Source organism: Camelus bactrianus, chromosome 1, assembly GCF_048773025.1.
Source record: "Camelus bactrianus isolate YW-2024 breed Bactrian camel chromosome 1, ASM4877302v1, whole genome shotgun sequence".
Classification (NCBI taxonomy): Eukaryota; Metazoa; Chordata; class Mammalia; order Artiodactyla; family Camelidae; genus Camelus; species Camelus bactrianus.
The window spans coordinates 118,889,277-118,915,858 of record NC_133539.1 but is presented as its reverse complement, the minus strand read 5'-3'; the positions used below and the strand labels follow the sequence as shown (position 1 = coordinate 118,915,858).

The window sequence follows — 26,582 nt, the reverse complement described above, 5'->3', positions numbered from 1 at the left end:
AATTCAGGACCACCTACTTGACTGTTGGCAAGGTCATTGACACTTACGAGCGTCTCGGATGTAGAGTAACATGGCTATGAAAATATAATCCACTAAACCCAGGCTGAGGCCATCTGCAAACAAGGCGTCCCAGACCACCAGGAGATCCTGCAGGGGGAACTCTCGTCCAAACAGCAGCCGTACCCACCGTCTGGGGAGAAACAAAACCCAAATTCAGCAAGCAGTACTTCTGAGAGTAATATAAAGAGGAACCACTTTCTCCCGTAACTGTGAAACAATATATAATTTTTGAATGATCACACTGAGCAAATATTATATATCAAAAATATAATACAGTCAAATCCAAGTTTTAAGCTTTCAAATGAGTTTGGTAATTTTATAATTAGGCCACAATCATTAAACTTTATTCCTATATGTATAAAACACAAGTACAATATTTGAAAAGGGTAGAAATCTTTCACATGTAACAGAAATCAAAAATCTCTAAAAGGCAAAGAGGAAAATGAATATATATTAGTCTGTTACTGCGTATGTAAGGTTATGAGTTAAAAATGACAATTTTCCAAATTGTTTCCAAACAAAATTCTATACTACTACTGATTTTTTTTGGGGGGGGACGGGTTAATTGGACCTTTGCAAATGGTCATAAGACAAATTACTACAGACAAACAGAAAAATGCCCTCTCACATTTCACTCTTACGTAAAACTATTCCCATAAGATATATATATATTTTTTTTTGTCAAGCATAGACAGTTATTTCAAAGGAAACATATAGTGATACTTAATTTTTAACTTTAGAATAGATATACCTTAACAGCAAGGTTATCTTTCTAGAGGTATTTTTTACAATATAGTCATTTCTATGGCTAGGAAAATGCATACCTATGCTGCAAAACAGACATCAGAATGAGAATACTAAACAAGGTCTGTATTTAATTATATATCATAAATAGTAACACTTCAGACTCTAGGTAAGTACTAAGCTATTTATGTCTAATTCTTACAAGAAAATTAAAGTAATTCACTTTGATACTTTTTATTCATTTACTTCTAATTTTATACATGTGGCTATAATTTTCTTACATAAGCCCTTCTCTAGGAACTTTAGCTAGAATTCCATGTGATTCTGGCACACAGTGAAGAATAAAAAATTTCAAATTTCTAGTACTACCAAATAGTACAGAAATAGAAGAAATTTTTCAAAAATTTGTTAAGAGATATTAGTTCTTTGCAAAATTCAAAATCAAATATAACCATCTGTGAGGTTAAAGTGAGGCCAAAAAAATTCAAATACTACTTTTTTCAGGGAGTATTACATTTAAGGAGGAATCAAAAAGCTGTGACAAAATAGTGTATAATCACACGTAAGTATCACAGTTTATTAAGAACCATATGATCAAGTACTTGAGTTCTTTTATTCATCTTACCAAATGAATCAACTGAATAATAATTAAATTGTATTTTCAACTAAAATTTAAACTGTTACTCAGGTTTTCAGTAGAAAAATTTAATGCCAAAGTAACATTTATTCTTTAAAAAGGATAAATTTTTATTGCTGATGACTTTTATCTACTTTTCAATTCTTACTCCACTACTAATAAGAGCTATGACTAAAAAAACCAAAAAACATATATATTTTGTCTAATATGACTATATTTATATGGCTTCGGATAAAACATTATTTCTCTAAACACTTCTAGTTCTTTCAAATTACAAATGCTAACATGTACTGTTTTAAGAAGTACAAAAATATCTCTAAATTAAACAGGTTGCTCTTCTTAATTACAAACATGTAACTGGTCTTGAAAAAAGCATCAGGGGAGGCAGAGGGAAGGGGCAAAGCAAAAAGCACCCGGATTAAACCATCTGGGGCACTTGTCTAAAGGACCTTGGAACTGATAACTACATTTGTGTTATTAAGTGACAAAAACATTTAGAATGTGGTGATTCAGTTATCCGATGGACACAACCAGGAGAAAAATTCATCAATGGAACAAACTGATGAGGATCTAATGGTGACCATCGTCAGTAACGCTGTGTAACTGAAATCTGCTTAGAGTAGAACTTCGATTTCACACACACAAAAATAACCAGGTGAGGTGATGGACGTGTTCATCACACAGGTGGTAGGAATCCTTTCACAACGTGCACAAATGTACATCAAGTCGTCATGACGTATGTTAAATAGCTTACAAATGTTATTTGTCAGCTATACCTCAATAAAGCTGAAAAACGTTAAGTCAACAAACAAAGAATAATTATCTTGGTTTGATGGATAGGCAAATTTTGGCATTTTCAAAATTGAAAATTCTGACATTTAACTGATTCTTCATGGTTCAAATTCGGATGCCAGTACAAAGTTCAAGCACCACACCTGTAATACCATGCCCTGAATTTGTGCCTTTCATTCCCAGAGGTTATCTGAATGCTTTCTTTATCTGAATAAGCCCATTTAGCAATTGCTGCTGCTGTTTCCTGAAAGATACTGCTTTTGCTTAGTCTTATTATGTGTAGAGAAAAATTTTTCCCTATGTTTTCCCTAGTATCTCCTATTGAAATAAAAATGACTTTTGAAAAAAGGTGACATTTATCATAATACAATAAACATCACATAGGAAATAAACAAAACCCCACCCCCAAAAAACCTGATGAAGGTTAATACATACCACAGAGGAGAATACAATGAGATCTTTTCCCCTTTCCCCTAAAGTTCAAATTCCTCTCATTTTCTTATGGCCAATCACAGCTTTGGTTCCATCACAGACAGGACAAGAGCAAAAAGAAGGAACTAAGTAGCCTTTTAAAAGAAATAACTTTTATTCTTATTATTTCTATAACAAAATGCCCAGTTCTTGCCCAAACACCTTCTCTTGCAACTTTCCTACTGTTCGGGTTGTGTTGGCATAGCTGCAGAAATGACCCCCCCACACACACACACGTGCAGCAGTGGCCCCGTGGCGCCGGGGAGCGGGGATGCAGACACCTGGGGATCAACACGGAGTAATGCTCATCTTCAAAGCTGCGCACGATGCAAGTCTCCAGTACTTTTACACTTAATGTGCAACCTGCGATGTGCTGCTTTACAAATGTTTTACATTGCTTTATTTCTGAAGTTTCACCTTGCCAACTACACTGCTAAACTGTTCCATGGCAAGGACCAAATTCTGTGTATGTGTGTGTGTGTGTGTGTGTGAGAGAGAGAGATATCTAGAAGGTTCTTTGTAAAGAGCTCTGTACACTTTGCTAAGTGCTTTATGTGTTTACCAAGGTCTTGTTAAACTCACTGTAAAGCCACCTGTCACGCTACTGAGAAGCAAAGGTGTAGTTAAATTGGAAATACAGGCATTGGTCTTGTTAGTGGCAGCAAAAAAATAATTCAGGAGGTGGGGAAAAAAAAACCAGAACCACAGAAGAAAAAATTTATTTTTAGATGCCTAGCAGGTTTCTTTTACTTAAGACTGTTAGTAAGTTGTACATGGAAAAATATTAAATTAAAGTAAAATACAGTTTCTTCTATTTTATGTACAATTACAGGGAAATTAAGGCCAAATTCTCAAAATATTTAAGAAGTACCTTATGACGAATGGAATGCTTTGGGACCAACAATGACCTTACCAATAATTTAATCATTTTAATCCCAATTAGATTAAGTTCAAACACATATTCACCACACATAAAATGTCCTGTGCTGTTTTGAGCTTTCTTCATTGAGCTTAGCTTAAAAGTCAAGGAAAAAAAAATCAGTTCTTTATGGAATGAGCTACCAACAGAAATTATTTCAGTATACTTTTGTATTCTCAGAAAGGAAAACTTACTCTAAGGAATGAAGTCTTACGAAGAAATCACTCCTAGAATTAAAATGCTTTTATTGCAGTTAAAAATATTTAGCGAGAGTTTGTTACACTTAAGGGTAGCATTAAACCCTTCTTTTAGCTTCAGTTTAATTGCCTGATACTATTAATCTTGAATTATGTACGTTACACCTACAGATTGCAATGCTCGTAACCATATACATTTTATCACTTGTGATAATACAATAATTCATATTTTACCGGACCTACTTAGTTATTAAAATCTACACAAACCAAAAGGGCCATCTGAAGTATTAAATTTAATAATAAACCACTCAAAGACAGGACAGTCTCTATGTTTGTACTTAAACGAGTATTCCCTGTTTTAAATTTCTGTATAATTAAGCTGCTTATCCCCCGAGGATCAGTAACTTCTGATGGTGTTATTGCTTGGTGAATGACCCATGGAAACACCAAGAGAAATCTATTTTTTACCGATCAGTTTATGAAAACGATCAGTTGGACTGAGGCTTAAACAAACACAGCCTTAATCCAACAAGGCTGTAGTGGGTTAGACATGCACAAAGTGTGTTAATATACTAGAAATTCATTTCCTTTTTCTTCTGAGATACAGGCATAGCCACTTTAGAAGAACAAGTGAAATAGAAAGGGTATATTCAATCTAACTTAACAAACATTATCAGGGAATCTTAAGTAACCCGTGATCATGAAATGACAGCACTGGGTACGCATACCGGAACACAAAAGAGCAATGTTAGATTTTTGCTCAATGGCATTAATTTTGACTTTTGCTTTCTGCTCACTTGTACTCTTCAAAGCTAACAGTTAATTTTTAAATAATCCATGCCTGGTAGAGAATAAACACAGAATCCAAATTCTGTGTTTGGATCAGAGAAAAATAAAAGCAAACCCAAGGGTTCATCTTTGTGGCTCCCACTTCCTTGACTGAGTTTAGGCTCTTCTTATATTGAGTTCCTTTGTACTCAGTTCCTTTTGAGTTAATTTACTCTGAGTTTTCCTTAATATCAACTCTGTGAAAACAGTCTTAAAACTAGAACCAAATACTGCAGTTATTATAATTAGGGTCACAAGGCATTCTGATCTTTAATTCTAACTTCTTTGGAGAGCAAAGCCACAAAAGAGGGAAGCCAGAATAAATCACTTTTTCCCCTAATTTTACATTATGATTCTTCTAACAGCTTTGTAGAATATGTTACTGGAAGATGCTTCACCTGTTTGCTATTTTTTTTTTTTTAAATCTAGTCAATCATTTCAATTTGATGTTAAAAATATTTGGGATCTGCATGGGTTACGGAAAGATGTAAATACTTCAAGCCCATCAAACTCGGCTTCAAAACAAAAGGAACTGCAAATTCAAATTAGTTATCCTCTCTAAAGAACTGAAATTTGCTTTTGAGGGAGTCCTTGTGATTCACGAGTTGAATCAGCTTGAATTTGGCTCTCTGGGAATACATGTTAAACCTAATTTAACCCCCATATGTGCATCAATTGTTAAAAGGGTATTTTTGACTTTGGGGAAAATTCTCTGTTCCTTTCAGAGGGCAGTACATAGCCCTCTATTAAGGAAGGTTTCTTCTTCCAAAAATAAGTTCCTAATAATTATCACCCATTCCTACTGTAATTTATTCTCTTTGGCAAGTGTTTGAAGCTGTTTTGTCAGAGCAACTATAATATGCCCTTTGCAAAAATAGTCTCAATGGAAAGCAAAGCCTTGTGTATCTGGGCTTTTCCAGAGGTAAAAGATGCTCGTGAGAGTGTGGGGCACAGAGGGTGACCATCATGTTTTGAGGCTGTGTAATCCTTGAACATTTTCACATATACACACTCACACTCTTTCAGAGGTAGACCTCCTATTTTGATTATAAGTATAGTATTTCAAGGACAGAGTAACTTTAGGATGTGTGATTTACCAGCAAATTCAAATAAAGCTCTTGAAAGATGGTAAGATCCCAATGGAGATTTGGTTATATGAACAGGACGTGCTCTCACTGAGAACCCTGCTGTAGACGCTAACCAGGGTGCAGCTGGAATCTTAGCCCTGACTCAGGAGGACGACGGGGGTGAAAGCTGCTGAGAAGTAACCTCTCTACTCTTATGGCTTACCTGGGCAGCTAAAGGGTCAGTTCCTGACAGTTTGGTTTGGTTTCTCTCCTTCTCCAGCAGATCACAGGCTCCCTGGGGTCATGGTGTTTGACGTAGAGTAGGCGGCTAACACGTATTTCTTAAATTATTATGATTCCTCCTCCCTGGGTCAGCCCTTCTTAGTCAGGGGTCTTCCTGATCTTGAGGCTGCATCCTTGCTCTCTCACAGGCCTCCCAGCTGCTCATCAGACATCTCCCTGGTTCCTCTCATCTCTAGAGGGCTTCTCAGACCCGCACTCTAAGTAGTAACTGATCACATCTATGGAGGAATGGGTCAAGGCCGCCCAAGTCCCCTTGGACCTTCTCCCTTCACTTCCTGAACTCTGGCTTGCTGCTCGCCTAGACCTCAGATGCTCTGCAGCTGGGGCCTGGAGTCCATGGGACTTGCCCTCAAAGGGTGATCCCAGGACCAGCACCATCACTGGGGAGCTCATTAGAAACGTAGGCCCCCAGTGTAGTCCTGCTGGATCAGAATCTTCATTTTAACAAGACCTCCAGAGGATCTCTGTGTAGATTAAAGTTTGGGGAGCCATGGACTAGGTGACTGATCCCTGTTTCTTCCTCATTTTGGTGCCAGCTGTCAGGGCTCCTAAAACCCACCAGGCATTCATGTAAAATGTTATTCTAGGAGAAGAGAAAAGGCTTAAACTACTGGATGACTCTTTTAATTAGAGTAATGGTCTCAAACTTTAGCATCATCAGATTTGCCTGGAGGGCTTATTACAACACAGATTGCCAGAACCCATCCTCGAAGTTTCAGACTCTGACGCTGAGACCGGGATGGGGCCTGATCATTTGCATTCTGAACCGGCTCCCTGGAGTTGCTGATGCTGCTGATCTTCAGATCACAGTGTGAGCATCACTAAACGAGGCGCTGGTTTCTGCTCACATCTCCTCTCAGTCCTGGGTGTGGGTTTTCTAATCAGCTTACTCCATACGTGCAGTCACTGGACCAACGGCCGGGACGCAAACACACAGCCAAACCCCTCTTAGCATTCTGTCTCTACTAACGTCTACACTTCCCCTCCACCCAGGAAACATTACTATAAAAACATGATCCAATAAAAAGGAGAGACACAGACATGAGGGAGAAGGCTTCCCAAAGGCTGGGAGAAGCTGGGCCACTCTGATTTTTTTTTAAACTCCCAGTATATTACAAGATGAAGAAATGCCAATACAAGGCCACAAAAGTTGTGACATTTTAAATGTTAACATTTATAGTCAATGTTTTTTTAACAGAAATCTACTATGATAGTTATATACAATCTCAGTCGAAAGTAGAGTGAACACTGAGGTCCTTTGTGTTTAGTACTGAGCTACTGGCTATCCTGGGCCTCTTGTGATCAGCTCTAAGGAGGTAGGAGAGTTGGGAGGGGGTAGGGCGTGGCCAGTTAGCTACGTGCAAAGAGAGAGCGCCCATAAGGGAAGAGGCCAGTGTACACTGGGCGGAGAACCCCACTGCCACCAGGACCCCAAAGGGCATTCTCCTACTCCCCATGCAGAAGCCCTGTGCTGCTGGGAGCCAGCTGAATGTCATCTATTTGGCATTTTCTATTCTGTTACCCGTGAACAGTTCTCACCCTAAGGTTCTGAGCTATCAATTTGCTCAGAAGGGTCTAACTGTCTTTAAAATAAAACACGCATTTAAAATGTTATACCTCGAAAAATAAAGTGCTAAACTCTAAGAGATGTCTGCTCACATGGCACTCCTATACCAGCTCCGTGATGTCCGGGTGTAAGAGAGATTTCAGGATGAAGGGGTCTCCCTGGATCCTCTCAGATCTCAATGCACAGCTGAAATGAAGGATGACTACCCAAGGAAGAATAACCAGAGGCTACCGACACAAAGCTTGCTCTGACAAGAGCACCTGCTACCATCACTTGTGTTTGGCAAAGGCTCAAAGGCAGTCAGAGGAGAAGGAAGGCTTTATAGCGTGGACAAGGGAAGGCTGTAGGCACGCCTGACTGGAGGTTGTCAGTATGGTTGTGACTGGGCTATCTAGAAGACGAGCATCATTGGTGATTGATTTGGGGAGTGTATTTAGCTTTCCCTGGTGGGTCCTGAGTTAGAAGCAGGCAAAAATAGGGAAGCTGGCAGTCGCTGTCCAAGTCCTGACCATTCTGGGCTGATTTTGCTGCGGAGTTTGGCTTCTTATGCAGGTCAGAGTCCCGTGATCCTGTACTGCCTGGCCATTGTCCACTTACACACCAGTCCTTCTGTATGGACTCGAGGCTTCTCAGCCCAGGCCTGCGTCCAGTCTAGAACTAGCCGGAGTTCCAGCTCCACAAAGTTACTTCCTCTGATACTTCTGAGTCCGAATGCAGATGAGTTTGAGAGGTAGTGGCAATGGGTGTGTTGTGTTCCTCTTTACAAAACTTTATAAAGTATAAAATAGTGACACTTAAATTCCATTCTCTATATAATTAGAGAGGGTTGTGGCCCCCTTTGAGAATTTCATCAAGTTTAGGAACCCTCTCCCCTAAAATATACACACAACCATCCGCACACGTACTCACGTGCAAACCATTTCAAGTCCATTTCCCCAGCGGATCCATGGACTTTCAAATGAGAATTTGTGCTCCGTATTCTTGCTTATTTTGCTCTAGCTGTCTGTAGCCATGCAAAGTTATAGTCTACTCAAAGGACCACACAGCCTCCTTGTGCCGATTTCAAATTATTTCTTTGCATTTTTAAAAGAACAGTGTATCTTCCTCTTGAAGGGTCCCTGGATTATATTCCTACTATGGGGGAACTAATCTGGGCGGCAGAGGCTAAAGTATTGCCTCTGCTTATTCTTACCTGGGTGGTCCCCCTTTATGTCAGCTATGCATTGCGATCTGAGAGGGTCCGGGGAGACACCCTCATCCTGAAATCTGTCTTCCACCCGGACGCCACAGATCTGGTATAGGAGCACCATGGGGCGGACACCTCTTAGTGGAGCTCTTTATTTTTCGAGGTATCACATTTTAAATGCACGTTTTATTATGGTTCAAAGGCTGGCTGAACAGCCTACGAGCCAGTACCATATTGGAAAAACGTCCGTGACTTGGCCACACTCATATTCACGAGCAGGGGTCAGGACGGGAGAGCGCGGGGCATCCCTCGCTGACCTCCTCTCTGGCTTGTGCCTGCCCTGATCTGAACACAAATAAGGCCGCCGTGACAAACAGTGGGGATCTTTATTTAACAAGTATTTCCTGAATTTCAACCATGTAGCAGGTTCTGTGCCAGGCCCTCGACCAGATGACATGCTGACAAACTTTCAATCACCAACATGGAAACTATCCAAGTAAAACTTGAATTCAGTATTAAGTCCTATCAGTCTGGGTTCCCACAGTCTCTTTGTATTTTTCTGTGCACCCCCCACCCTCAACCAACCAGGGATGTTCAGGGAATGCAAACTAATGGCAACATTAGCAAAATCTAATTAGGAAGGTAAAAACAATTTAAAACATCACTAAATACATTTCAAAGCCAAGTATTAATTGTTTTTGGATTATCCACCATTTGGGATTATATGTGCCCTAGTTCCTATCCATTAATGCAGATAAATGAAGAGCTGAATGTATCTGCACGAGGCGCAGATGTCTATGGTGGGCAGCGGGGAGACAGGGAGGAGAGAAGAAAGCCCTGAGGGAGGCAGTGAGGGCGAAGGACAGTCAACGCCAGCACACTCCAGCTCGACTGTCACCAATTACCTATCTCTAGTGGGGGGGGGGAGCAAAAGGGAAACAAAAGGTAAAAGAGGGGTGGGCCGCTCCACTGTATCCTAGCTCCCTAGCTAACAGCTACAGTTCAGTGTCCAAACAACTTTACAATCAACTCTGGGTGTGTGCGCACACACACGTGCAGAGTTTTAAAAAATAGGGACAAATGCACACTAAGCAAAGAAAATGTATTTTCCTACGCATAGATTTCACAATTTGCAATGAATGCAAGTATCAATGCATTTCTATGACACTTCTGGTTTCTAGAAGTACTACGAAATATATGATCTAAAAATAAGTAGATTCTAAAAGCAGTATTTCTTCAAGCGCTCAGTGGAACACGTGCACTAGACTCACCTGTGGAAGAGCGGCACGTTGCAGAGATGGGCGGTGACTCTGCTCACCCTCCAGGACATGACAGTGGCGCCAAACAGGCTAAGGCAGGCGCCTCATGTTCCAAATGCCTCCACAAAGCCCTGTGCTGCAGCCGGAGCAAACACAACCTGCAGCAGCCACAGATTTCTACAATGATAACTTCCCCCCTAGCTCAGGGTTCCTGCCACTTTTTTATATACTCCTTTTGAGTTCTCTATAATTCCTAAAGGATATCTAATTCAATTTATATTTAAAAAAAAAAAAAAAAACCTCTTCACATCAGTGACTGAGTCACAAGACTCAGAATGCATCGTATCTACCCTCGCCATTGTCTGTGTGGTAACTGAGCTTTTCTGAGTGGAAGAAATGGAGCTTTCCGAAGGACTTATTTTGATAAATCACAATCTGCTGTTTCATGAGTACTCCAGTTACAATGCAGTGGTAATTACAGCTACAGGACCCTACAAGATTTAGAGTGCTTTCTTTAAGGAAACTCATTAAGGAAACTATAAAGAACTAAGAACTTACAAAGAAAAATTAATTGCCACTTTTGGTCAGCCGATTTTAGAAAGACTTATGAGGTCTAGAATTGTACATCAGGCTAGCGGAGGGAACAGAAATGCAGTGAAGTCTAGCTTACCGAGGGCATCACGGTACATAATATGTTCATAAATTAATCTGCTCGTAAACCAACTCAAATATGAAGCACAAAAACATCACATAAAATACTCTAAATTTATTTTCATCAACAACACTCGTTTCCTTTCCACATCAGCTAGCAGTTACTGTGGCTGAGAGCTGGTGCTGAGACGCTACAGATACATGATCTCCAAGTCGGAAACGCTGCTCTCTGACCGCAGCCTCCTAGCTCACTGTCATCCTCACTTCCAAAATCCTTCTTTTTCCTGTGGATTACAGTGCAAACTTTGTGGGGTTCTTATTTTGTTAATTTAGAGGAATTTTCTGCAAGGTGAAAATACATTTAAAGTCTAACAGGACAGACAACTGGAAGTAATTTCTCTTACAACCTCTGATCCTCTCCCTCCCAATCCACCTTCCTAAGGGCAGCCAATGCGCTTCCATAACATAGGGGCATTTTTATGCAGGTATGTACCTTTTGAAAACAGACATGTGAACATCCTGTATCATGCATTTTAAATTTTAATTAATATGATTCTTAAAATGGAAGATCATTCCATATTTTTGACATCCCTTATGAAAAACAGTATGGAGATTCCTTAAAAACTGAATAGACATAACTTATGATCTGGCAATCCCACTCCTGGACATATATCCAGAGAAAACTCTAACACAAAAAGATTCATACACCCAGTGTTCACAGCAGCACCATTTACAATAGTGAAGACATGGAAGCAACCTAAATATCCATTGACAGATGACTGAATAAAGAAGTTGCGGTATATATACACAATGGAATACAACTCAGCCATAAAAAAGAATGAAATCATGCCATCTGCAGCAACATGGATGGACCCAGAGTTTGTCATGCTAAGTGAAGTAAGTCAGAAAGAGAGGAGTACCATGTGGTATCACTTACATGTGGAATCTAAACAAATGACACAAATGAACTTATTTACAAATCAAAAACAGACTCACAGACATAGAAAACGAACTTACAGTTACCAGGAGGATAAATTGGGAGTTTGAGATTTGCAGACACTAACCAGTATGTATAAAATAGATAAACAACAAGGTCCTACTGTATAGCACAGGGAACTATACTTAATACTTTGGAATAGCCAGTAATAAAAAAGAATATGAAAAGGAATATATATATGTATCACTGAATCACTATGCTATACATCAAACTAACACAACACTGCAAACTGATTATGTTTCAATTAAAAAATTAAACTACATAGGAATAATTTCATGGTTTCATGTGTAAGAATAACATTCAAATTCATGACAATTTCTGTATTTTTATTAAGTATGCATAGCAAAACTTCAAGAGTAACCACTATAAGAGCAGAATTATAGTGTTTAACTTTCAAACAGAAACAGAGGACAAACTACTGGTTACCAGGGGGAAAAGGGGGTGGGGAGAGACAAACTGGGAGTTTGGGATTTATAGATACTAATTACTATATATAAAATAGCTAAACAACAAGGTCCTACTGTATAGCACAGGGAATTACATTCAGTGTCTTGTAGTGGCCTATGGTGGGGAAGAATATGAAAAGGAATATATATACACACATATACACCACACATATATATCTGAATCACTATGCTGTGCACCAGAAATTAACACAACATTGTAAATCAACTATACTTCAATTAAAAAAATGCAGATCATTCCAAATCAACGTTTATAGAAATACCTTATCCTTTTTTATGGTTGCAAGTATTCCACTAAGTAGATGAATCATGATGTAACCATTCCTTTCTTTGTGAGACATTTAGATTTCTCCTTTTGTTACACATGATACTGCACTGATTATCTTTGCATAGGTCTCTGTGCTTGTAAGTGTATCCTGGAAAGAAGCTGACTGCTTACTTCATGTTATCTCAACACTTTGGTTTGATTTTGGGCTGTTTTTAAAAGTATATGTATATATATATTCTTTTTTGGTGGGGCAGAGGGAAGCAATGATTTTGGACTGTCTGAATGCAAAAAGCCACACTGAGTAACCTCAAGGAAAAAAGGAGTGATTTGGGAACACAGTAAAACAGTGGTTTTCAAAGTGTGGTCCCTGGACCAGTAGCATCAACATCACCTAGGAATTTGTTCAAACTGCAACTTCCCCACCTATATCTATTAAACCAGAAATTTAGACAGAATTTGAACAAGCCCTCTGGGGGATCTGATGCAAGCTCAAGTTTGAGGGCCCCTACTTTAAGTGTTACATAGCAGAATACAGTCCTAGGCCAAAAGCTTCTAGGGACCAGGGAAGTTTTAGTGACCCCTAACTCTCAGGCTACAGGTAAGTCTCTTTTCCCAGGCAGAAATTTTATTGTAATATTGTCAATTTACCAACCTTTTTTCTTTACAGTTTACAGGTTTTTGAACATTTCAAATAAGAATATAAGAATAATAATTTAATTCTAGTTTGGTTTATATCACTGATATAACTGGAATTTATTTTGGTGCAAAACTATAGATGTAGTCTCAAGGTTTACCAAACAGCTAGTTAGTTCTAAAAACTGCGTTAGTGAACGATTCACTATTTCCCTACTAATCTGAAATTCTACTTTTACCTTATAGTAAACTCCCATAATGTATTGAGGGTGGTCCCGTGTGTATTGACTATTTTACCAACTGGTCTACCTATTTACATGCCAATTCCAAACTGTTCTATATGGCATCTTTACAACACAGTTTAACAGTGGGTGGGGCTAATGACACTTTTATCCCAGAACATTCCTGGCTATACTTGTAATTAAAATTTTTATTTATGTTTGTTTTTTAAATTGATATATAATTGACATAACATTACGTTAGTTTCAGGTGTACAATGTAATGACTTGGTACTTGAATGTATTGCAGGATGATCACCGTGGTAAGTCTAGTTAATATCTGTCACCATATAGTTAGAATTTTTTCCTTGTGATGAGAACTTTCAAGATCTACTCTCCCATCTACTTTTAAGTATGCAATACAGTATTATTAACTATAATCACCATGCTGTACCTTACATTCCCATGAGTTTTTCATTTTATAACTGGAAATTAGCACCTTTTGTAACTTATTTTTAATTTTACATGTATATTTCATATTTTTCTATGTTACTTGTTTAACTTTGTAAACTAAGCCAAAAATGTTTATTATTTATTCCCCTGCAAAGAAACAGTTTCTACATATATTAGCTGTGGCTTTATGTTTTCTTACTAGTTTGTAACTTTTAGTTTTAATTTCTTCATTTTGTTTTCTTTAGATTTATTTTGCTGATATTTTCCGTACTACATAAGGAGAATGTGTGATTCACATATTTTTATTCCTTTTTGCTTAGTAGTTTAAGAGTATCAGGCTAAGAACTTCTAAGAGTATTGTTTCAGTAAAAAATCACTAAGTTCTGATCAATCTACTTTAATTATCCTTATTTCCTAGAAATTATGCAAGTTCAGTGTTGATTTCCTTTTAGTACAAGAGTAAAGACAGATTTAATATTTTCAGTGATAGGTTTGTCGGGGGATTTTTTTCTATTTTTGTTACTAATTTCAAGTTTGGCTGCCATAGAAAACAACTTGTACCATTTCTACTATGTACAACTTATGGAAGCTTTTCTTCGTGGCTACTTTGAAAATAAACATTCTATGGATACATTCATACCACTGCCTGTTTCTGGTACAGAGACTGACATACATCACTTAGGTCTAACTTATGAAATGTGAATAGTTAGCTTCTTTGCAACCTTACTTCAAAGTGAGCTGGCCTGATTTACCACGAATGTGGAGAGGTACAAGTCATTTATTCCTACTGTATTTCTATGTACTTCTCCAATATTTCCTGCAGCTGTTACAGAAAAAATTGCTTTTTTTTTCTTGGGGTGGGGAGGGTGTACAATGATTAAAGAAAGCTCTTCATTGTGAATTATAAACTTTTTCACTATAAAATGTTCTCACTTATCTCATTCAATGCAATTTGCTTTAAATTCCTTTTGTCTGATATGAATATTATTATACTCATTTTCATTTGCTTGTCCTAGTATGCCTGTGTAAATTGTTTTATTTTCAATCTGTTTCAGTTTCCTTTGCTTTAGAGGTGATTTTCTTAGAGAAGAGTTGCTTTTATTCTATTTTTTAAAATACACTTCCCTTTCAGACTGATGGAAGAGCTGATATGACACATAAACTGGATAAAATATACAAGACATGCAGACATTGGAAAAGGCAGTGCAGCACTGTAATCCCTGATAAAAGGGGGAAGAAACCCAAGGGAAACTCAATACCTGGTTTCCTGGTCGCAAGTACTTTTGAGAAACACGAGGCCACACGCACTGGGCTTGCTGGGCTGAGAAGACAGAGAGGCTGAGGGGTGTCTGCAGGATGCGTTATCTTTAAAGGAGGAAGTTACCCAGAGAGAGAACTCAGAAGGGGCACAGGGGGCCTCCTTAACTTTCCCCCTGAGTACTAAGGTGTGCATGGGTAGAGTAAGACTCCAGCAGGCTCAGCAAAGAAAAACTACCAAAGAAAGGGCTCCTATTAGGGAGTGTACACATTGCAAGAAGGTTTTAAAAGACTGGAAAACATCCACGTTCTGACTAGACAGAGAGATTGGTGAGACTGGTGTACACATGGGGAATCCAGAAGAATCTGGCCCTTAGGTGGAGGATACATTAAAACCACACTTAAAACAAAAGTATAAAACCAAGGATCAAAAAGATCAAGAGGATCAAAAAGTAATTTAACAAACCGCCAAAAGTAAACTCAACATTCCTTTAAAGGAAGGCCACAAAATTCAGAAATTCAACAACATAACATTCATATTATGCGGCATTTAAAAAACATACATTTGAAAAAACAGGAAAATGTGACACAACTAAACAGACCAGAAAGGAATAGTACCAATTTTACACAAACTCTTCCTAAAAATATGGAAGAAGCAGAAACACATATTGAAGCCAGCATTATCAAGTTAGGAAGCCAAACAAAGACACTATGAGAAAAATGCCGAGCAGTGCCCACCCTGAAGGTAAGTACAGAAATCCTTAACAAAATATTAGCAAGTCATATCTAGACAGATACAAGAGGCACAGAGATTAGAAAGGAAGAAATAAAATCTGAAACTGTGGAAGACATAATTTTCTATAAAGTTCCAAACAATATACAAAAAATTACTTAAACTAGTAACTTTAGAAAGGATACAGAATGTAAGGCCAATATACCAAAATCAATTATATTTTTACATACTAGGAATGAATAACTAGAAATTGAAATGGAAAGAATCAGCATCTTTAAAGAGCACCCCAAATCATAAAATATTTAGGAATGAATATAATAAGTGTAATGCTTATAAGCTGAAAACTACCAAAAAATAATGAAAGAAATTAACAAAGACCTAAATAAGTGAAAAGATACACTCTGTTTATTGGCTACAAGAGTCAATATTATAAGATGTCTATTTTCCTGAAGTTGATTTTATAGATTTAGTGTAACCATAATCAAAATCCCAGCAAAATTTCCTGTGACATTACAAGCTGGTTCTAAAATTAGAATTAGTATAAAGGTACAGGAATCAAGAAACATCTACATCAAGAGAATAGCATAGAGAGTTTGGAAACAGATTTACACATAAATGGTCAAGAGACTTTTCCTACAGATATTAAGGAAAGTCAATGATGAAAAGACAATCTTTTCACAAATGGTGTTGAAATAATTGCATCTCCACTACAAAACACTTAACCATAGAATATATCTCACATTATACACAAAAATTAACTTAAAATGGGTAACAGACCTAAAGGCAAGAACTGAAAACTGTTTTGAAAACAGGTAAGAGGACATTTTGTGATACTGATGTATGCAAAGATTTCTTAGGATATAGAAAACTCTAATTATCAAACAAAAAAGTGATAAGTTGAACTTCATCAAAATTAAAAATGTCTCTTTGAAAGACACTGTTAAGAAAATGAAAACATGAGAAAATATTTACAAAATATCTATGTGAAAAAGGATTTATTTTTGAATATGCAAATAATTCTCATGACTCAACGCTAATAAATACCTCAGTTTTTTAAAATGCATGGGATGTGAACAAACACTTTACCAAAGAAGAGAAGTGAATAACAAACAAATGTATGAAAAACTGCTCAACATGATTAATAATCAGGGAAATGCAAATTACAAACACAATGAGGCACAATGAGGCATCTTAAACTCACAAGACTGGCTTTTAAAAACACGTCAAAACCAAAAGGTTACAAGGATACAATTGAAATTCTCATAAACTACTGGTGGGTATGCAAAAAGGAACACTCGTTTTGGAAAGCACTTTGAAAACCACTTGGCAGCTTGTTATAAGATTAAACATATGTTTACCAAACAGACCAGCGTCCATTTCCTTAGTATTTATCCAAGAGGATCAAAAATTATGTTCATATGAACAGTTACATCTAAGTATGTATAGCGTTTTTTTTTTCATAACTGTTCCAAACTGGAAAAACCCAAATGTCCTTAAAGTGATATAAGGATAAAAAAAAAAAAAAAAAAAGTGGGACACCCAAACGTTGCAATACTACTCTAATAAAAAGCAATGAGCTACTGAAAAAAGCAACAATACAGATGAACATTAAATGATAGTATTTTGATAAGTGAAAGAAACCAGACTTAGTGATTCTATTTATATGATATTCTAGAAAAGGGAAAACTTTAGAGACAGACTGAACATATCAGTGATTGCAGGGACTGGGGTTTAGTGGGGGAATGACAACAAAGGAGCACGAGAGAAATTTTTGAATTGAAGGATCATTTTTATGTACTGACTGCAGTGCAGATGTATGTTTTTGTCAAACTATACTTCAAAAAATTTGACTAAAAAGAAGATAGATATAAGAAAACAGTCAAAAAGACACTGAATGATAAACAAAACCCAAAAGGTCAGTCAGTAAGTAGATAAAGAACTGAAAAAAAAAAAAAAAAAAAAAAAAAAAACCACCCAGTTAGTATTACAAAAATAAGTGGGAAAAAATGGTGAAATAGATAAATTCTGTGTGACTGTACTCATTTCCTAGAGCACTAGAAATGTAACATTTAAGGATGCAATTTGAGGAACACTAAATAATTTCATGGAAATATACACAAAAATATACTTGATAGAAGCAGGGGGAAATTTATCTCAATACTCAAAACAGATAAAGAAAAAAGCTGAAATAACTAATCCAAGACAGCAGAGCTTGTTCCGTCTAGGTAGGGACATTGGAGGGAAAGAAATGGCAAGGTCACTACCATGGTGGTGGTAATTCAAATTCCAGATCCTCAGTATTACTGTACTATTTACCTCCCAGAATTCTCCAATGGCTGTCTCATTCATTCTGAAAAGGTTTTGTAGCTGCATTCAGTGGGAGAGACAGAGTAGAGTGTTGTCACTCCATCTTACCCAGAAACAGAATCACTCCACCTGAATATTATGAAAAGTCATCTCAAACTGAAAATATCCAACATTAAACTCCTAATCCTCTCACTGCTTTTCCCAACTCAACAAATAGCAACTCGACACTTCTAGTTGCTCGGGGACCAAAAAACTTGGAATCTTCCTTTATTTCTTTTTCTCTCATACCCCATATTTAGTCCATCAGCAAATCCTTTGAGTTTTATCTTTGAAACATATTTATCATCTGACCTTTTGTCACCGACTTTACACTTATCACCACCACCATCTTCTACCTTCATTAACTGAAATTTATTTAGTTTTTAAAATTAGTCTTTCATTTAGTGAAAAAATATTTGAGGGCCTAGAGGAGCTCCTAAATATATAAAGTATACTTTAACAAACATATTTGAAAAGAAATTGAAAGTTACACAGTAGTAGAGGACTTTAACACCCCACTTACATCAATGGACAGATCACCCAGACAGAAAATCAGTAAGGAAACACTGGCCTTAAATGATACATTAGACTAGATGGACTTAGTATAGAACATTCCACCCCAAAGCAGCAGAAAATACATTCTTTTCAAGTGACCATGGAACATTCTCCAGGATAGATCAAATGCTAGGCCACAAAACAGGTCTCAATAAATTTAAGGAGACTGAAATCAGATCAAGTATTTTATCTGATCACAATGTTATGAGACTAGAAATCAACTATAAGAAAAACAAAAAAACAAAAAACACAGCAACACCAAAAGGTGGAGGCTAAATAATATGCTACTAAACAACCAATGGGTCACTGAAGAAATCAAATGAAAAGGAAACACGGTTATACAAAATCTAAGGAATGCAGCAAAAGCAGTTCTAAGAAGGAAGTTTTTAGCAATACAAGTTTACCTCAGGAAACAGGAAAAATCTCAAATAAACAACCTAACCTTACACTTAAAGGAACTAGAAAAAGAAGAACAAACAAAAACCAAAGCTAGTAGAAGGAAAGAAATCATAAAATTCAGAGCAGAAATAAATGAAATAGATAGAGACTTGAAAAATAGATAAGATCAGTGAAATTAAGAGCTGGTTCTTTGAAAAGATAAACAAAAGAAATACACTTTTAGCTAGACTCATCAAGAAAAGAAAGAGAGGACCCAACTATAAAATCAGAAATAAAAAAGAAGTTACAACTGATACCACAGAAACAGACAGGATAAAAGATTATTACATTATATGCCAATAAAATGGACAACCTAGAAGAAATGGATATATTCCTAGAAATACCCCAAGACTGAACCGGAAGAAACAGAAAATATGAACAGACCAATTACCAGAAATGAAACTGAATCTCTCTCTCTCACACACACACACACACACAAACCTGTAACAAGCAAAAGTCCAAGGCCAGATGGCTTCAGAGATGAATTGTATCAAATATTTTAGGAAGAATTAAAGCCTATCTATCTCAGATATATCAAAAAACGGAAGAGGAATAAATGCTCTGGAACTCATTTTATAAGGCTAGCATCACCCTGATACCAAAACCAGAGAAAGATAACACAAAAAAGAAAATTAAAGGCCAATATCACTCATGAACATAGGTGTAAAAGTCCTCAACAAATATATGCAAGTCAATGCAAGACTACACCAAAAGGATCATACACCATGATCTAGTGGGATTTATCCAAAGGGTGCAAGAATGGTTCAGTATCCACAAATCATTCAATGTGATACATCACATTAACAAAATGAAGAATAAAAATCACATGATCATCTCAATAGATGAGGAAAAAGCTTTTGACAAAAATTAACATCCATTTATGATAAAACCCCTCAACCAGGTGGGTATAGAAGGAACACAACGTCAACATAATAAAGACCATATATGACAAACCTTCAGCCAAAATCTTACTCAACAGTGAAAAGCTGAAAGCATTTCCTCTAAGATCAGGAACAAGACAAGGATGCCCACTAATGCGTTTTATTCAACAAAGTATTGGAAGTCCTACCCATGGCAATCAGAAAAGAAAAAGAAATAAAAGGCATCCAAATTAGAAAGGAAGAAATAAAACTGTCACTGTTTGCAGACGACATGATACTATACACAGAAAATCCTAAACATGCCACCAAAAAACTATTAGAATAAGTGAATTCAGTTAAGTTGCAAGAAAAATTAAGATTCAGAGATCTATTGTGTTTCTATACACTAACAATGAACTATCAGAAAGAGACATGAAGAAAACAATCCCATGTAGAGCTGCATCAAAAAGAATAAAATACCTAGGAATAAATTTAACCAAGGAAGTGGAAGATCTGTACTTGGAAAACTGTAAGACACTGATGTAAGAAATCAAAGATGACACAAACAGATGGAAAGATACACTGTGTTCATGGATTGGAAGAATTAATATTGTTAAAATGACCACACTACCCGAGGCAATCTACAGATTCAGTACAATCCCTATTAAGGCCAATGACATTTTTCAGAGAACTAGAACAAAAATTCTAAAATTTTCATGGAAACACAAAAGACCCCAAATAAGCAAAACAATCTTGATGAAGAAGCACAAAGCTATCACGTGCCCTGACTTCAAACTATACTACAAAGCTACAGTACTCAAAACAGTATGGTGCTGGCACAAATACAGACACACAGATCAATGGGACAGGACAGAGAGCCCAGAAATGAACCTACACTTATACAGGCAATTAATCTATTAATTGACAAGGGAGGCAAGAATATATAATGGGGAAAAGGACAGCCCCTTCAGTAAATTGTGTTGGGAAAACTGGACAACAACATGCAAAAGAATCAAACTAGACTACCCACAGCATATGCAAAAGCAAACTCAAAATGGATTAATGAGTTACATGTAAGGCCTGGAACCATAAAGCTTCTAGAAGAAAACATAGGCAGTATGCTTCTTCACATCAGTCTTGGCAATGTTTTTAGATTTGTCTCTTTAGGCAAGGGAAATAAAAGCAAAAATAAAATGGGACTACCTCAAACTAAAAAGCTTTTGTACAGTGAAGGCAACTTTTCCTAAAATGAAAAAATGGAAAAATGGCCTACCGAATGGGAGAAGATATTTGCAAATGATATAACTGATGAGGGGTTAATCCAAAATATACAAAGAACTCATAAAACTCAACATAGAGAAAAACTCAACCTGAATGAAAAATGAACAGAGGACCTGAACAGACACTTTTCCAAAGAAGACATACAGAGGGCAACAAGCACATGAAAAAATGTTCAGTATCCCTACTTGTCAGGGAAATGTGAATCACAACCACAATGAGGTATCACCTCACACCTGTCAGAAGGGCTATTATTAAAAAAGACAATAAATAACAAGCACTGGCGAGGGTGTGAAGAAAACAAAACCCTTGTGCACTGCTGGTGGGAATGGAAAGTTGTGCAGCCACTATGGAAAGCAGTATGAAGGTTCCTCAAATAATTATACATAGAACTACCATACAATCCAGAAAATCCACTTTTGGGTATTTATCTGAAGAAAATAAGAACACTAATTCAAAATGATACATGCATCTCAATGTTCATAGCAGCACTGTTTACAATAGCGAAGACATGGAAGCAACCTAAGTGTCCAACGACAGATGACTGGATAAAGATTTGGTATATGTGTACAATGGACTATTACTCGGGCATAAAAAAGAATCAAATATTGCCCTCTACGACAACAGCGATGGACCTAGAGGGTATTATGCCAAGGGAAAGACAGAGCAAGACAAATACCATATGATCTCACTTATATGTGAAATCTAAAAAGCAAAACAAATGAACAATCATAACAAAAGAGAAACAGTCACAGATACAGAGCACAAACAAATGGTTGCTAGGGAGGGGACGGGGTCGAAGAGTGAAACAGGTGAAGGAAATTAAGAGGGACAAACTTCCAGTTACAAGATAAATGAGTCATGGGGATGAAATGTATAGTATGGAAAATGTAGTCAATAATACTGTGATATACTTGTATGGTAACACATGGTAACCAGGACTAGGAAGGAGAAACAGGAAGTAGCTGGGGAGGGATTGATGCTCAAGGTAGGTATTTCGTGTTTGTTGCTTATGCCTTCAGACAAGAGTGATGACAGCCTGTTCAAATGCTAATACTAACACAGCAGAGGGGGACTTACCGTAGCAGTGGTACCGAATGGATATAAGTGCAGGAACAAATTTTTTGTGTAGGAGACAGAGGGACCCAGAGCCTGAGTGGAGAGATAAGGATCAGTCTGGGAGGGGAGCAGGGAGAGATGAAGAGAGACCGCAAGATATGCTTGTGGGAATAAAGAGAAGTTCCCTTCTAGGTTCTCAGTGAAATGAGGAGCCAGAGCTTGAGGAGATGGGGAGGAGGGGTGGCTGGAGAGGTGACAGGTGGTTAAGAAGACAGGAAGCACAGGGCGGCTGCTGGGCAGTGCTGAGGGCCCACTTGAAGCTCCAGAAAGTGAGTTCAGTAGGCATGGGTTGTTTTTTTTTTTTCCCCTGCCACATTGAGTTGCTTACTTACAGGTACAGGTGGGGTTTGAGTTTTGCTAGTCATGTGACACAGAGGGACGAAGGAAGAAGGGTGTTGTGAGCACACCCAAGGGAGAAATTAAAATGAGGGAGTGGAGAAGGGGCTGGGGAACAGAGGATGTTAGTGTCATAAAGGATGATGGAAAAGCAGTGGCAGTGGGGGAAAGAGCTGGGAGTCAGGCTGGAGTTGGGAGATGTGAAGACGGAAGGGGTGAGAACAAGCCAGGGGGGAGCATGTGTGAGATGGAGCTCTTCCAGGTGGTACAGTAACTGGAAGTAGAGAGATCACTGACATGACCACGAGAGTCGGAATCTGGAGGTCAGGAGGCAGAGACGACATGTTTCATAAAGGATGCCGTGACTTCATGAGCCACCAGGAAGGCTCATCTAAGTCAGCTTTAGAAACTCAGACTCATGCTAATTTCCTGGAGTACTTACAGACTTGGGTGATTAATAGAGGAGCTAACATTTGTTGCTTTGGATACTTTATATGCCATTTTCTTTTATCCTTACATCAATTCTGGAAGGTGATCACTCTGTCTCCATTTTAGATATGAAGCGGTGGCAGAGCTATGGAAAGGCTGGGGTCAGGATTAGAACCTAGAACAGCCCGACCATAAAACCAGAGGTTCTCTCCATTTCTTCATTGGTGCCTTTAAACAAAGCCTAATTCTCCTTAAACATAACCTCATTTACAACAGGAAATACACCTTTCTTGTTCTAAGATGATGGGGTCTGGTCTTCCATTTCAGGATCTACTAAATCAAACACTGAGGCCTTGGTAAGTCAGCTTTTGTTATCAATCTCTATATAAACGGTCTTCATATTTCGATAGAATTGTACCAAAAGGATTCAGGACAAGGGAGAATTTTCCTTATTTTTCCTTTGACTATCTCAAGTTCTTCTGAGTCTGATAGTAAAATGGGTAATTGGAGCTGATAGTTTTCTTTACGCCTTCCAAAGTGATCTGACTTTGTGTATTTAAAAAGCAAATACTTCATTCAATTTTAGAGGAAAAAAATCCACAGATAAAGCACAGATAAGCCAGTCAGCTTAGAATAATACTAAAACCTTTATAAAATTAATTATCCATGTACCTTTTTAATCAAAATAAGATGATAGAGATTTGAACTTGGTCTAAGACTCTGAGTCTGAGTACATATACCCAAAAGATAAGAAAAGCAATTATTTCTTAAAAGATCACTTTGAAAATGGTAAATATTAATTTGGTTAATTATTTTAATGGATTGTATTGCTAAACATATCTTGGCAAGTCATGGTCTTATCTGACAAGGGGCCTTCAGTAAGTTTTTTCCCATCAAAAAAAAAAAAAAGTAAGAATCAAATATGGCTGTTACTTGAAGTACAGATAAGTATTAACAGGATACGTAAGGGCAGAAGATCACAATATGCGTATTTTATAGGTGACAGCTCTGATATTTACATAGTGCTAAGACCTTTGCCCTGACCCACTCACTATCTTTCTGGGGGTCAGGGCAGCTGTGCAATGAATGACTGTAGACTGTAATGAGAAGGACCCATTCAAGATTCTACCTAGCAGAACCACAACTTCCAGACTGAGAAATACAGAAAGCCATTCCTTAGTAATAATTGCTCTACTTTTTCTATCAGCAAAAAGTTTTATGAATGCCCACTTGTACACTTAACTGTTTTACATTCCGCAGAACACAAATTAAATAGGCATGGATCCTACCCGCTAAAGGAAAGAATCTACGTGATCCAGTTTGAATTTTAAAGAATATCAAATTATGCAGGATGGATTTCAGCTCCTATGTTGGAGAATTTCAGTAATAATTTTCCTTAAAGACAAAAAGGGTTGAGGTGCTATCTAGACAGAAGAAACAAAATGCATATTCATACTTACTGGAAATCTTCTTTTGACACAATGAGCTTCTAAGAAGAGTTTTATAAACTGCTAATAAGATGCCCAAATAAGTGTTGCAACAAAATAAGGCTCATGCTGACTTCTTATTTTCTATGCCTTTATCCCTGCGCTGCTCAACAGTATAATATTTACCGACAGAGGTTACTTCCCATCTTCACCGAGCTTCAACAACAGATAGCCACCATTTTTCAAAGCTGAAAAGGTGTCAGGCATGGGCCTAATGGGGTATATCCGTTAACATATTTAATCCCTTGAACAGTCAAGTAAAGTATTATTATTCTCATTTTACATTTCAGAAAACCATTTTGTAATGAATTTATATTACTTGCCAACCATAGTAAGATATAGAGAGGGGAGACTCAAGGCTAGATAAAGCATGTGGACTTAGCCCCTATGTAAGTGCTTTACAATGATATGAGCAGTAAGTCCAGAAAACAGGGGAAAGAATTTAGAAACAGGAAAGCTGTGTGCTTCCATAATTGTTAAAAAAAAATCAATTATACTATGTTACTTAATCAGTAAAGGTTGCATTTGGTTGCAAGTAAGAAGGAAACTCAACAGTGTCTTAGATATGAGATTTCTTTTTGTCTCATGTTAGAAATGGCTGAAGTCTGTGATTGCTAGCTTTGGTTCTACAGCTTAAAGATGTCAGGGCTGAGATTTCTGAAATTCTCCTGGGCATCCGCTCAGAGATGTAAAATGCGTGCTGCATCTACAGCCGCCACAGAGGAAGGAAAGAGAAAGTGCTAAGAGAAGGGGTGGGGCCTATGCCAGGAAAGCAAATCTCTGACCTAACTCCTCACCCGCTGACTGGAGATGAAACGTAGTTGGTCAGAACTGCGTCACACTGCACACCTGAGGGTGGGTAGAATGTCATTCCACAGACAACAACAAAAATCCAACAGACTCTAAATCAAACTTATTTTAGTAAGGAAGAAAAGGTGAATGGATATTAGTGGGTAAAAAGCACTGTCTGCCACATTTAACAGGAAAATAATTTGGTATAGTTGAGTTCCATGACAGATGATGTACATCCCATACAAATAATTTTGTTACAAGAGAAAACATATTTTACTTTTTTTTGTCTTGAAGTACAGAGAAGGTGATCGCCTACCAGGAATCTATTCTGGCCTCAGTCCTTCCTAAACGAACTTGATTGAGCACAGCCAGGCACGCCTCTCCAACGTTCTTCACAAGAAAGTCGACAGCATGCCTTGGCCTGGTGGTCAGCGGTTCTCAAATATAGCATGCGCCAGAATTATCTGGAGGGTTTTTGAAAAACACAGATGGCTTGGCTCCAGCCCTAGAATTTCTGATCCAGTGGGTCTAAGGTGGAGCCACCAAATTTTCATTTCTAACAACTTCCCAGGAAATGTTGACACTGGTGGTCCAGAGGCCACAATTTAAGAACCACTGTTCTAAAGGCAGACTCCCACTAGTCTAAGGTAAACAGTATATGATATTCTCCTTGGAAACTCTTCTTGGTTTGGGAAAGTCAAACTGTTCTAATTTGGTCCAACTGGACTGAAAGGAACTGTTGTTTAGTATTGGATGAAAGGTTTCATTGCCTCTCCCCTGCCAGGCTAGAACAAGGAAGGCTGTGGCCCCCAAATCATTTGGGATTACAAGAGAAATGAGCCTTAAGAAAAGGACGATGAGGTTAAACAGAGAAAACTCTTCAGCCCTTAACTGAGCCCCAGAGTTGCAGTACTTCTAGACTTCAGCTGTATGAAATAATTAAGTTCCCCAATGCTTGAGCTGGTTTGAGGTGAGGTTTTCTGTAACTTGCAGCCAAATGCATTCTGACTGACACAAAGGGTAAACCTGAAGTTTAAATGAAGAACACAATGACACCTTATTGAAAGCAGGACATGAATAAACAAAATCTACATGTACTCCAAGCTTCATTTTAGACATTGGTTAAATATTTCACTCTACACCAATTTTTTAAAAACTGTTAATGAGTACCAAAATGAATAGCCTCATATTTTTCCTTGCCCATCCTAATGAATAGCAAAAGGACAAAGTAGGAGGAA

General features: G+C 37.7%; 1 protein-coding gene across 1 annotated transcript in view; it reads right to left on the bottom strand.

Moving 5' to 3' along the window:
• The window catches only part of TBC1D5 (TBC1 domain family member 5), a 498,482-nt gene that overhangs the window by 137,734 nt on the left and 334,166 nt on the right, over positions 1-26,582 (bottom strand). Inside the window, exon 15 of the mRNA XM_074371891.1 lies at positions 48-190. Coding sequence (XP_074227992.1) covers positions 48-190 — 143 coding nt within the window. The remainder of the gene's footprint in view (positions 1-47; positions 191-26,582) is intronic.